Source organism: Thalia democratica, chromosome 4 (genome assembly GCF_965202585.1).
Source record: "Thalia democratica chromosome 4, ktThaDemo2.hap1.1, whole genome shotgun sequence".
Classification (NCBI taxonomy): domain Eukaryota; kingdom Metazoa; phylum Chordata; class Thaliacea; order Salpida; family Salpidae; genus Thalia; species Thalia democratica.
The window spans coordinates 44,398,467-44,411,384 of record NC_139168.1 but is presented as its reverse complement, the minus strand read 5'-3'; the positions used below and the strand labels follow the sequence as shown (position 1 = coordinate 44,411,384).

The following is a 12,918-nucleotide window of genomic DNA, read 5'->3' as shown; positions in this document are numbered from 1 at the left end:
GGATCATAAGTCACTAGTAAAGATCTTTGGTGGTCGTACTTTAAACAAAATTCAGAACATGCGAATATTTAGACTGAAACAACGCACACTACCATGGCTTTTTGAAGTACAGTACATACCTGGTAAAACAAATTTAGCTGCGGACGCTACATCACGTTATCCTACATTTTCAAGTGAAATGAATTTGCGTGATGGTGACTTGACTAATGAATCACTTCTTATTGCTTCATTAAGTAATGAAATACGCCGTTCAATCGCAATCACTTGAGAATAAATTGTAGAAGAAACGTTAAATGACAAACTACTTTCAAGAGTTTTTAGGTGTATCGAAGGTCGAAGTTAAAAAAATGATGAATCTTTGTCAGCTTATTTTTAATACGATGATGCTTTGTACGTGAGTGATAGAGTTATACTTTACAAGGATAGAGTAGTAGTGCCTTTAAGTTTACGACCTCGGGTTCTCAATAAGTTACATTCAGTACATTAAGGTGTAACATCAATGCATGCTCGTGTCCAACAGATTGTCTTCTGGCCTGGGATTACACAGGACATTGAATCAATTCGAGAAAAGTGTCAAAGCTGCAAACAAAATTTTCTTTCTGAATCATCGTTTTCTTAAACACAAGAGTTATCGATCCTCCTACAAGTCCTTTCGAGAAGATATTTGCAATTTTTTCCAGTTTGCTGTAAACAATTTTCTAGTAGTAGGTGACAGATTGTCAGGTTGGACAGAAATATTTTCAACACTCAGCGAAACACCTCAAGCAGGTTCGCTGGTTTGATTAAGTGCCTACGAGACTTATTTTCTAGATTTGGAGTACCTGATGAGACATCAAGTGATGGTGGACCAGAGTTTTCGTCTAGTTCAAAAAAGGAATTTCTTAAAACCTGGGATGTCACACATCGAGTAGCTTCAGCATACTATCCAAGGTCAAATGGAAGAGCAGAAGTCGCTGTAAAGAAAGCAAAAAGACTTCTAAGGTCCAAAGTTACTGAATCAGGTAGCCTAGATAGCGATAGATTTTCAAGTGAGATGCTTCGGTTGAGGAACACCCCTGACAGCAACTGTAAAGTATTCCCAGCTGTAATTACATATAGACGACAGCTGCGAGATGTTTTTGCTTTTTAAAACAAGCTGGACAACTTTTCTAATCATGCGGTGCGACCTGTATGGAGAGAAGCATGGAAATTAAAAGAAGAGGCACTGCGTACAAGATTCGTCAAAAATGCAGAAGCTATCAACCACAAAGCTAGGAAGTTGCGACCTTTGTACGTTGGCAGTAGGTGTTTACTGCAGAACCAGAGCGGCAACCATCCACGTAAATGGGACAGGAGTGGAGTTGTAATGGAAGTGTCTCCACATGATCAATTTGTAGTGAGAACTGATGGCTCACGGAGGTTGACGCGAATGAATAGAAGGTTTTTGAGGTTGTACAACCCAATCTCAATGAGTATTGGTGCAAGGGCATTCTATGGTTGGCGTCAAGATCAACCTAGCTCACAAGAGGACAATGTAAGTCATCAATCTCCTGATTCGCCTTCAATGTTTTCAGATGATTCGAAAGATGATAGAATTAATGAGATAAATGAAGCTGATGGGGATCATAAGAATGTTGAGGAAGAGCACACTACTGCTCCTATGGTTCCCATAAAAAATAAGTACCACTTGCTCTGCGTAGGTAGACTTCAATTCCCCAGGTCTCCAAATTGGTGATATTAACAAAGACAGAATGGATTCACGTTAACTTGGATATGTTTAGTTGTATAGAATTTAATTCTAAGGTTTATTTGTTGTATTACCGTTATATTATTTATTTGTTAATCATTAATTTGTTAAAGCATTTTCTTTGGTTAAAGCCAATTGAATTTTATTAGTATATTCAATTTGTTTAAACTTTTAATATATGCTTTTTGTTATTTATTTAGATTCCCTCATTTGAGCTTTGTTTTACCTTAAGTTTATTTTTCGTTAAATGAGCTAAAGGGGATGTAGAATTATTAAGCTTTAGATCATTTTAGTTTATATGTTTATGCATGTTTAAGATGTTTTACACTGTTATTAAGTTCACTTAATTCAACAAAGAGTTATTCTTCAAATACTAGGAAGAGAGGAAATACTGTCATATTTTTGATGTCAATGTAAGCCTTGTTTACTATCCTTTTTCAAGTGAAAAACTATTCAAATGATAAATAGAAAAAAGGACAAAATTAGGTGCTGATATTATCATTTGGTTAAAGAACAAAACTTCTGTATCAAATTGCAATAATACTTTTGTTTGTAGTTTGAGAATAATTTTTGAACGTGTGAACCTATCTCGTTTATAATAGTTACTTGAAAAAGTATTACCGAGTCACAATGTTGATTTAAATTTGATCGCTCTGTCACTGAAACAATGCTTTTTATGCGACAACTGCAAAAAAGTAAGGAACAGAGCACGATTTTGCATATTTCTTTTGAAACCAATTGTATTTATGTGACCTATAACCAAAGATTTAGTTTGGTCTTGTGAACTATCAAAGGCCAGATTGAACATTAATGGAAGCCGAGAATAAAGATTATACTGGTATAAAGTATGGAATGACCGTCTGAATATAGCTATTTATACTGGTTGTGTATGCAGTACTCTACTGTAATACAGCAAAAAGTTTACCGGACATTAAACGTGGACGAACTAATTGTGGGAACGAACTTTTTAACTAGCTACCAACGATACTAATGCCGTATTATCAGAATTTCGTCGTTTAGATGAAAACTTTTTTACCAACAAAAGGTGCTGATATGTTCTGGTCTCACCACTATGTTCACCACCCTCAGCCAACTCAGGCTTTGCTGGTTTTGTCATTTTTGAAATAGAGCGATGAACGTATCTTAAAGACTCTACTATCAAACTAGTTGGTCGTAAAAGAACGTCGGTCGAATAAGGTTGTGTTACAAAAATACTTGCAATTGCGATCTGAACAATTAAAGTTTAGCAACTGGTGAGTGAAAAAACTAACTAATAATCGCAATATAATTAGTACTCTCTCATCAGCAAGAGACTGAGTGAAAATTGGAATTTAAATGAATACTAGAAAAAAGGACAAAACTAGGTTGAGAATAAAACTTCTATATCAAAATTTAAGAAGATCTAAAAAGATGAATAAGCAAAAGAACTTTTTTTCAATCACATTTACTGTGTGTTGTCTTCATTTTGTGTATACCTAATCCTTTGAGCACACCACATATAACCGATTTGGGCTAACTATTTTTATAACAAATTCTAAAAATATATAATAAGCTTTTGCATAAACTACTTCATAAACAAGGCATAAAAGTTTTCCTTTGTTATCAGTAGTGTAAAAGTATTTTTCTTAGTTGAAGAAACGAAAATTTTATCAATATGTACTATCTTAAATTAAGTTTTACAATACCGATTTTCTAGTAGAAAACATTTTAGAAAACAAGGTAGCAAACGTTAAGAAAAGTGATCAAAAAAATTAAAAATAAATCAAGGTTTACAATACCTCACTGTGCTCATCATTATATTAAGTTCATTGTCAAAAAAAACTTGGCTTTTTTATGGAAAATGCTAGTTTGTAGATAAATTATAACCAGTTCAAATATTTACTTTTCGAGCAGTACTGTATATAGAAACAAAAATTTTGTATATTAATATACAAAGCTCTTAATGGTTATAAATTATTCATCACTCTACGTTGATCCAATTCAAAGTAAGAGCCTTTTAAACACAAGTGCACTTTTTCGTTGGTATCTTTTAAAGTTCAACTACAACAACTTAAAGTAGACTTTAAGAGGTTACTTATTTTCAAGCTATGATAGATTAAAAAAAAAAAAACTATAAAAATGTGTCTGCTCTTTTAGAATTGAAATGATATTTTTTATTTGAAATTAATAAATAAAAAAAATACAAAGTATATTTAAAACTTATTTTAATTAAACATTATTTATACTTCCTTATAAGTCATTAAAAAAGATAAAACAGTTATTTCTAGCCCTACGACTAAATAGGACAAAAAAAGGTCAAAATATTTTTTAAACGAGGAAAAAAACTAGCTGTGTATTTGTTTTACCTAAACAAAAGTGTTTAAATTCCTTTAAATGAGGCTTAATTAAGCATTTGAAAATACTTTTTTTAGATTAAGGATAACTTAGTAATGTAAAATTTAAACTCTTTGACACTAAAAGTTTAGCATCCAAAAATGATATGCGTACAAAAATATTTAGAGGTTAACATCATCATGAATTGTAAATTCTAATTTAATAATTACCAAATACACTAAACAAGTATAGTTACAATTTTACAATAAGTTTTTATTGTTAAATTTTTCGTAAATTTCATTTATATTCATTAAAATCAAAAAAAAATATTGTTTAAAAATTATTTCTAGAAATTAATAAACTTTATCTATAGTTTACTAACTTTACTCAGAGTAACTTAATGATTAAATTGGATATCAAAAAGTTTACTAACTTTATGTTTATATGTTTAAACCTCTTAAAAAAACAAACAAAACATATTGAAAAACTATTTATATAAAAAATACGAATTCTTTTTGAAAAAAAAAAAAGCATAATAACTTGCTCGTTAAAATTTCTCACTTAAGAATTGTATTTTTTTGTAAAAACAAAAAGTAGCTTTCAAATAAATGTATTTCTTAATATAAATTATTTTTTTTTGTTTTATATATAAGTAAGCATTAAAGTCGAATTTTTAAATACAGTTGTGAAGTTTCGAAAAATAGTTTTAAAATATAATCTACATTACACTACAGAAAGTCTTTCAAGTCCCTCTTTCTTAATTTTACTTACTTTTAAAATGCTAAATTGTAATTCGCTTAAAGATAAAAAAGAAACATAAAACTACAAAGTGACAGACTATTGTATAAGTTGCACGCTACAACTTTCTTGTAGAATATTACTGAAGCATGACAGTTATACGTTCAAATTAGAAGTAGCTAAGTTATTTTTCATTACGCAGAAACTAAAAAAGTAAGAAAGTGAGAACAAAATTTATTTAAAAAAGCAAAAAAAAAGTTATACGATTTGAAGATTTGTTTTTTCAATTGGTTACGGTGCTTAGAACCGGTTATAAGTTTTTATTTTAGGGTTTTCAGGTACTAAATTGGTAGATAAAGTATATTTTTTTCATTAGTTCAGATTTTTTGTTATTGGTATAGCAATCAACTTTAATGTTATGAACTATTACAAATATAAATGTATCTTAATATTCAAACAACTTTATAGAACTGAAGTAGTTTTCACAAAATCATATAAACTTACAAAAAATAAGAAAATAGATGCATAAAACTGCCTTTTGTTATTGAAAAAATAACGTATACTTTAATGCTTTGTATTTACAACTGAATTCAAAGTTATATTTAACTTAATTTATAACCAGACTTTTACAAGACGGGTGGATTTATAACTTTAAATAGTCTTTATATTTTTTTAAGCTTTATAAATCACAAAATTATTTCATGGTATTATGATTGAACTTGAAAGTTAATATTGCTTATTTACTAGTAAAACTTACCTTCCGACTAGTTTATTACAAAAGCAAAAAGGGTATATTTAGTGAAATAATTTAAGCATTGTACTTTTTAAGCTATTGTCACCTATACATAATATTAGGTTTATAAGTAAGACCTTATAAGACTCTATAACGTAACAACAATTTTATTTTATTAAATAACTAAAATAAAATTTAAAGTTTTATCACTTTACTCATTATAGATTATTTAGCTTAGCAAGCTTTTATAGAAAGACAGAATCCTTACAGTCGTTTACATTCCGGCATTAATTTTTGGTAGAATATAGTTTCATAAAACATAAAATTTCATAATGTTTCCGAATGTTATCACTATACTAAAACTTGTTTAGTTATAATTTTTTTAATACAAAGAGTTAATATTTCTGTAAACAAATTATAACAATTTGGTAAGTTTCGATTTAAGAGTCTGATGTTACGTAATAATTATACAGTTTAACCAGTTACACGATTATTCTAATATTTTTAATTAAAACTAAATAAATACAATTTTCACTATCTTTAGTTGAGTATTGAATAATAATAAAAAAAGTAGTAGTAAACAGAAGATATTGAAAATATTCAAATATTTATTGCTTAGTAAATTAAAAATATTAGTCTGAGATGATTTCAACTATTATAAATAAAACGGTATAACAACTGTTGAACAAGTTAAAAAAAAACTTAGTTGATAGAAAACGTTTAAAGTTGTATAGCAAGCATTTTAAAATATTTTCTACTTGAATTAACAATAAAGTTGTTTGAGAACTTTAAACTTCACGTATCAGAAATAATAAAAAATTAAATAAAGGATTGTACAAGTTCAAAAAAAATATTTTAAACAATAAGTTTAAAAAAAAGATTGGATAATTTTGGCAGAGTACTTTCTTGTTTAAGCTACATTTGTAAAAATTTTACAGTATATTATATTAAATTATATTAAGCCTAATTAAGTAAAATTGAAAAACAACAAAAAACTACCAAAAAGGTGGCAACAATGAGTCTTTCAACAACTTCTGATGTACCCACAACATTAAGTACTTAACAATTGATATTTTAGTTCAGTTTAACTTTGGTTGTAATACTAAAATAGTTCACTTTTTATAAACTATTAGTTCTGAAAGTTTATTAACTAACCTTCAAAAACAAAATTGGATCATGTACAGCTAAGCGATTTTAATAATTTTATCATTTATACTTAATTTATACAAATTCAACTTTGTAAGCTATTTTAGTGAGTAATATTTTGTGTTAGAGGAATGAATAACTTAAATATTACTGTAAGCATAATATAAACATTTAAACGACTAATTTTGTTGCATTTTTTACGCACTTGTGATGCATCCGTTTCAAAAGTATTCAATACATTACTTTTAACATGAAGTACGTATATTATAATAAAATTATTTATAATTTACTTTCCCTGAATTTGATAACATAGTAGTTAAACTTTATATCTAAAACTTAAAGTTTAGTATATCAAAGAAATCACAGACTATCACTTTATATAAGATTATCAAATCTAAAAATATATTTCTTAAAATGACTGTAAGAACCAAATTACATTAATTTTTTTTTTAGTATAGGGATATTTAATGTTTAGTGGATTTTTTTACTTAAACAAATTTTAGTTCCAATCGAGAAAAACGATGGATCAAAGTTTAATGATGATCAGAAGCAGTCAAATAACGTTCAAGTTGAAGAACCACCACAAGAAAGTTATTTAGAAACCAACTCTGAAATAAGTAAGTTTATTTAAACTTTTTACTAAATTTTTTTTTAACGTTTTTGTATTATAACAGAAAAGTCCAAAAGTTACAAGCTTGACCAAGATAAAGTAGTTTGGGCCGTTTCAATGATATTTCTTGCAGCAGTACTTGGAGCTATGTGGATTTGGGGTAAGGTTGTTTTTTATCACAAAGTAAAATAAATGGAAGACAATTTTTCATTACTTGATAGGAAGTTCGGCAGACTGGGGTGCACAGTCAGGTTACGGCTACAACGGAACCGGAAGATTTGATACTGAACCATACGGCTGCAATGATACTTCAGAACCAGGTTTTAGTTTGAAACTTAGTTTTCTACTCTAAATAATTAGTGTTAAAAAAATTAAAAGAGTTTAAAAAAAAGAAACAGTCATATAGTTTTTTAATTAAAACAGCTTTACAAGATTCTTACAGCCAAGTTGAAGCATAATCAAAAATACGTAATATGATTAAACTTTATAAAGTTAAAAACCGCAATTAAAATAGTTTTAGATTCTTGACTACTGAACCTCCCATTATAAACTTATAAAAAAGTTCTTTTTATACTATTTTAAATCTAAAAATACTTAACATAAAGTATTCATAATTGTTTAGAGTTTTTTTTTTTTAAATAAAACATAGCTCTTATACTTAGCAGTATTTTCTAGCATAGTTTTAAGTAGATTAACTAACTTCTTTTTATAAAAAACATAATTTTCTGTAACGAGCTACTTTTTTAAACTGGCTTTCCTATAGGTTGAAACATTCAAAGTAGTTTTGATTCATGGTTGAAAAATCGTATTAAATTTTGAAAATAAAGAAAAAATTCTTACACTAACCACAAACAGGAAGATCTGGCTTACCAGACTGCACGGCAAGCTGGTACTTTTGGAAACTTCCTACCGAGCAAATTACACATCTTAGCAGAGCCACTATGTGGGTAATGTATTCTTTACATCAAATTAGCATTTGGGTTATTATATACAAAGCACAACAAGAAAACACACAAGAATATCGTCAGAAATATGGAATCAAAGGCAGTAAATATGGGTTATTACTTAAACTTGCGCTATTAATTGGATAAGTTAAAGTTGTAAAATTTACGTTTATTTAATATATGAATTTTTTTACGCGATTTATTTCAACTGAAATTGCGTGAGAACAAAATTGAAAGTAAGAAAAGTTATGCAACTTGTTACAAAACAATTTCAAGAATTTTGGCGTATTGTTGATGCTTTGACCTAACTAATAAATTTAAAGTAATAATTACAAAACATAAAACTAATACTAAGTTGAACTATTTAAGTTTTATTTTCCAAATTTAAATTAAAAATAGAACTGTACATAACGTTATTAATTCGAAACAAATTTAATATACTACTTTGAGTATTTTGTTGTAAAAATTAAAGGTTTAACCTTTATGAAAAAATATTTATATTATTAACTCTCTAATTAAGTTTATTAGTTTCATCACAGCTTTACAACACATATAGTAAAAAATAATAATACCTTTTTTTTTCTGAACTTTAAAGTTGAATAACATTTAATAAACAATGTAGTCGAAATGAAAAAAACTACAGTCTGTATTGTTAAAAACTGCTTCTGTCAAAAAATAGCTATATGTAAAAGTGTGCATACAAATTTAAAGAAAATTATGATTAGTTTTATAAATGTAAAGTTTTTTGAATAACTGCAGTGTTTAAAAAAAATTCAAAATAATTAAAAAATACATATATAATCGGTTTTAAAAATTGGTTAATTAAACATTTTAACAACCATATACTAATGCACTAACTGTTGTTTCAAAAAGGCTTTAAAAGTCGTCTTTTTGAATAATTTTTTTTTTACGGATTAAACAACTAACTAATTTGCTCAACCAAAAACAATAAAAAAGTGATACAATTTGTAAATATTTAAATTACTTAAAAAGTTACATTTTTTCAAAGTATTTCTTTTAAATAACCCTTTTAAGTTTTAGCAAGTATTTAAATACATATTATAAAAAATAGAAGTTTTATTAACTAGTTTTTAATAATGAACTATGGTTTTTTTAATACTTTTTTATTTACTGCTTATTAAAATCTATTTAGTTTTTTAAATATAGGAATAATTTTTTTATACATGTATAAAATTAAAAACAATTTACAGAAATAAATTAAAGTGGTACAACTGGGCATCGCTAATTATCAACGCAATTTTTCATATATTACACTTAATCCAGTCACACTGGACATATGATGGTATTTCACAAGATGTTTCGCTATCATCTTCTCAAGTAATAATTTTGAATTTAATACATTTTTTAAACAATCGTTTTCTAAGCTAAATTAATTTCTGTAGGTTTTTTGAAATCATTAAAAGTCGTTTTTATTGCTTTTCTTTTTGGTTTGTTAGAAGACGTTTTATAGCCACAAGTTAAAATCGCGCATAAAAGCTATGTTTGTTTAAAAAAATTAAAGTTTTAAAAATTATTTACAGTCTTCAGTAGTATTGATGATCAGTCTTATTATGTTAATCGAATATCGAGACAGAGGAATAATGTTTATGTGGCCTAATGCAAGATCAACAGATCGTTTTGCTAAGAGGTTACGACTTAACCAAAAGCCGATTAACTACATAAGAAAGTTAGTTTTATTTCAAAAAAAATAAACGTTTTTTATTTGAAAGTTTTCTACTTCTTAACTTTTAGATACCATGGATACTACTTTTCTTGGGCGATAGTCTACACATTTTGGTACCATCCTATGGAAAATACATGGGCACATACAACAGGTTTTTTGCACACAGGAATGTTATTAATTCAAGGTTCCATGATGTATACTGATCTTCATTTGAACAAGTTTATTTGTTTTTTACTTAGTTTTACGTACGCAACTATTTTAAAGTTATGTTTTACTTAATTTAACGTATATATTAGTAAACTTTTTCATCTTAAAATTAAAACAAATCAAAATATAAAACTTTAGACCATTTACCTTATTGAATATATAAAGTCAAACCTTTTATTCACAAAAACGTCTGCACACTGTACTGTACAATGCACATGCATAAATTAGTCTCTTGATGCAGTATCTTTTATACTAGTTAATCACAATCAATTTTTTATTTTATAGCCTCTTACTGTGAAAAAAAAACGATTAAATATGTTTCTTCAATAACATATATTTTTGAGTGTTCGGAATAACTTGGTTTTCTTATTCAAATTTAAACACTTTGTAGAAAGGTGGGTAACTATAAATTATTATCTAAAATATTATGCAGCAGCTTTAATTCCAAACGTATATTTAGATATTTTTAACAGTTAGTAAAATGAATAAAAAATATTTAAAAACTTATAAATCACCCTATGCATTTTTTAAGGTAAAGAAAATATTCAGTTTGATTTAGTTCTGTTAAGTTCTATCAAAAGTACTGTAAAATCATTATTTATGTATTTTTATTCAGATATTGGAAACTAATAAATGAGAGCTGGGTAATGGCCCATGGGGCTATTGTTGCAGTTCAGACTGCCAATCCGGCCACACCGAATCAGCTATGGCCCATGTTCTTTTTCGGATTTGGATTTTTGTTTTGTTTTACTCAGGTAAAAAAACAACTAAAACAAATTCAAAAACATTAGTTTAAAATAGTACTTTTGTAAACAGATTTTTTCACTGCCGTTCTGGAAAACCATATCTAAATGGTGGAGAGCAATTCCACCAGTAACGTTCTACTTGATAGCTTTTCTTGTTTTTGGGCTGTACTTGCCAAGTGGACTTAGGAATCTTTGGCAAACAATTAACATTCCTTCAATTCAATACATCAACATGCTATTAGCATGGCTCGTGTTGTACGTTTACATTGCTATTGAAAACTGTGTGACTTGCAAGTGGAGCTACGGTGAACCGACTCCCGGACAAAACGTGATATATTTGTCTACGATACTGGTAATTTACGCTCTGCTCATGGTCGAGTCAGTCTTCTTCAACTACGCTGAAATTAATTTTCTTGTGTTGATGGAGATCAATGTTTTGATATATTTGTTCGCCATCATGGTAACCATTATGTTTCATAAAAGAATTTTCGGGCCGCACAGAAGAAACCCAGTCGTTGGAATTAGTGGTTCTCAGAGATAAGTATAGCAAAAAATTCTTACTTTTGACTCTCTTCATCCATTTTTAATAAAACTGCCAACTTTTAATTCATTATTAGCTTTAAACAAGTGTTTTAAACGTTGTTAGTTATTTTCGGCCATTTATTCGTATTAAATTAAAAAAATTTTTTTTGTTAATTAAGTAAAATCATAACTGTTTAACAAATTACTTTAAAAGTACGGTAGAACAAAACAACAAGTAGCAATTTTTTGATAACGTATATTTATTTAAAGATTTAATGTCTAAAACTTATTAAAAAAAAGTTTAATATCTATTTGAAATTACAATATTACTTAAGTATTTTAGTTTATTTTGTCAGATACACATAAAAGTTTAAAACAAAATCTGTAGGCGAAAAGTTAATGCTATTTTCTTAAATCGTTTTTAATTTCGTGTTAATATTTCGTGTTAAACTTAAAAGCTATTGGTTTTCTTTTTATCATATAGTACGCAATTTTCTAAATTGTTATTTCTTATTTTTAAAATAAAAATCAATTTACTAATTTTTTTTTTGCAAATCACGATGAAACTATTTTTACTTTCTTGAGCATTAATTTTTACTTAAACAAAGCTGAGTTTATAACTGTCAAGTAATTTTTAACGGTTTCAGAAGTAATTCTAAACTATCAAAAACGTAATACTGAAGCGTTATACTTGCAGTATTACGTGAAAAAATAGTTATAAATTTTTATCTTTAGTTTCAAGTTAGAAATAGAAAGTCCAAATTCTTACTCTACGAAAGTTTATAATAAAGCACACGAGTTTTTTATTTAAAATAAAGGGTACAAAACAAATAGCTGATTATAACATTTTAATAAAAATATATAAAAGATTATAAGCTTAGTTAGGATTACATTTTATTGTTAACTTCATAACTGTTTCATAATAGATTGATAGTTGTAAAATTAATATAATATTATATATTAGTCTACATCAGAATTTTTCAAACTCATCGACTAAATTGTTAAGTTATAAATTTAAAAATTGCTCTCTGACCGAATATATTTCATACCAAAACCCAATCCTTATTCCAAGTGGTATATAATTTTGATTTTAGGTTAATGTAGAACTACCGAAAAATGTTAAATTAACAGAAAAAAAACAATTTAATACAATCAAGAGTAAAAAACAAACATTTTTTTAATTAACTTTTTTCTATGCACAGGAAAGTAGCTTTTAAGCAAGCTAATTATAATATTAGGATACTAAGTCGGTATGAACGGACATAATAAATTACAATCTTAATAGGAAACAAATGTATCTCTTAGGATTAAGTCATTTTATAAAATATTAATTATTAAAAGCATTTAGAAAAAAACGACTTAAAGTCTGACTTGTGCTAACAAAAATACGGTAGTAATAACTTTCACTAAAATATTTATATTTTAAAGAGCTGATGTATCTTCAATATGAAAAAAACCAACTTAGAGTGTTCAAGAATGACTGTTTTAGAACTATGTTAGATAAAGTTCTACTTAATTTACTAGTTAAAGCATAATAGCTTCCTAGTTC

General features: G+C 27.3%; 1 protein-coding gene across 1 annotated transcript; it reads left to right on the top strand.

The window, feature by feature from the left end:
* The first annotated feature begins 6,449 nt into the window (after window positions 1-6,449).
* On the top strand, window positions 6,450-11,438 carry LOC145834863 (uncharacterized). Its single transcript, XM_082942382.1, has 10 exons — window positions 6,450-6,565; window positions 7,160-7,273; window positions 7,331-7,426; window positions 7,488-7,586; window positions 8,122-8,323; window positions 9,422-9,548; window positions 9,752-9,897; window positions 9,963-10,112; window positions 10,718-10,856; window positions 10,918-11,438. Exons 1-10 carry the CDS (start codon window positions 6,526-6,528, stop codon window positions 11,386-11,388), a joined length of 1,584 nt encoding a protein of 527 aa, XP_082798508.1. The 5' UTR covers window positions 6,450-6,525; the 3' UTR covers window positions 11,389-11,438.
* The last annotated feature ends 1,480 nt before the right edge of the window (window positions 11,439-12,918 follow it).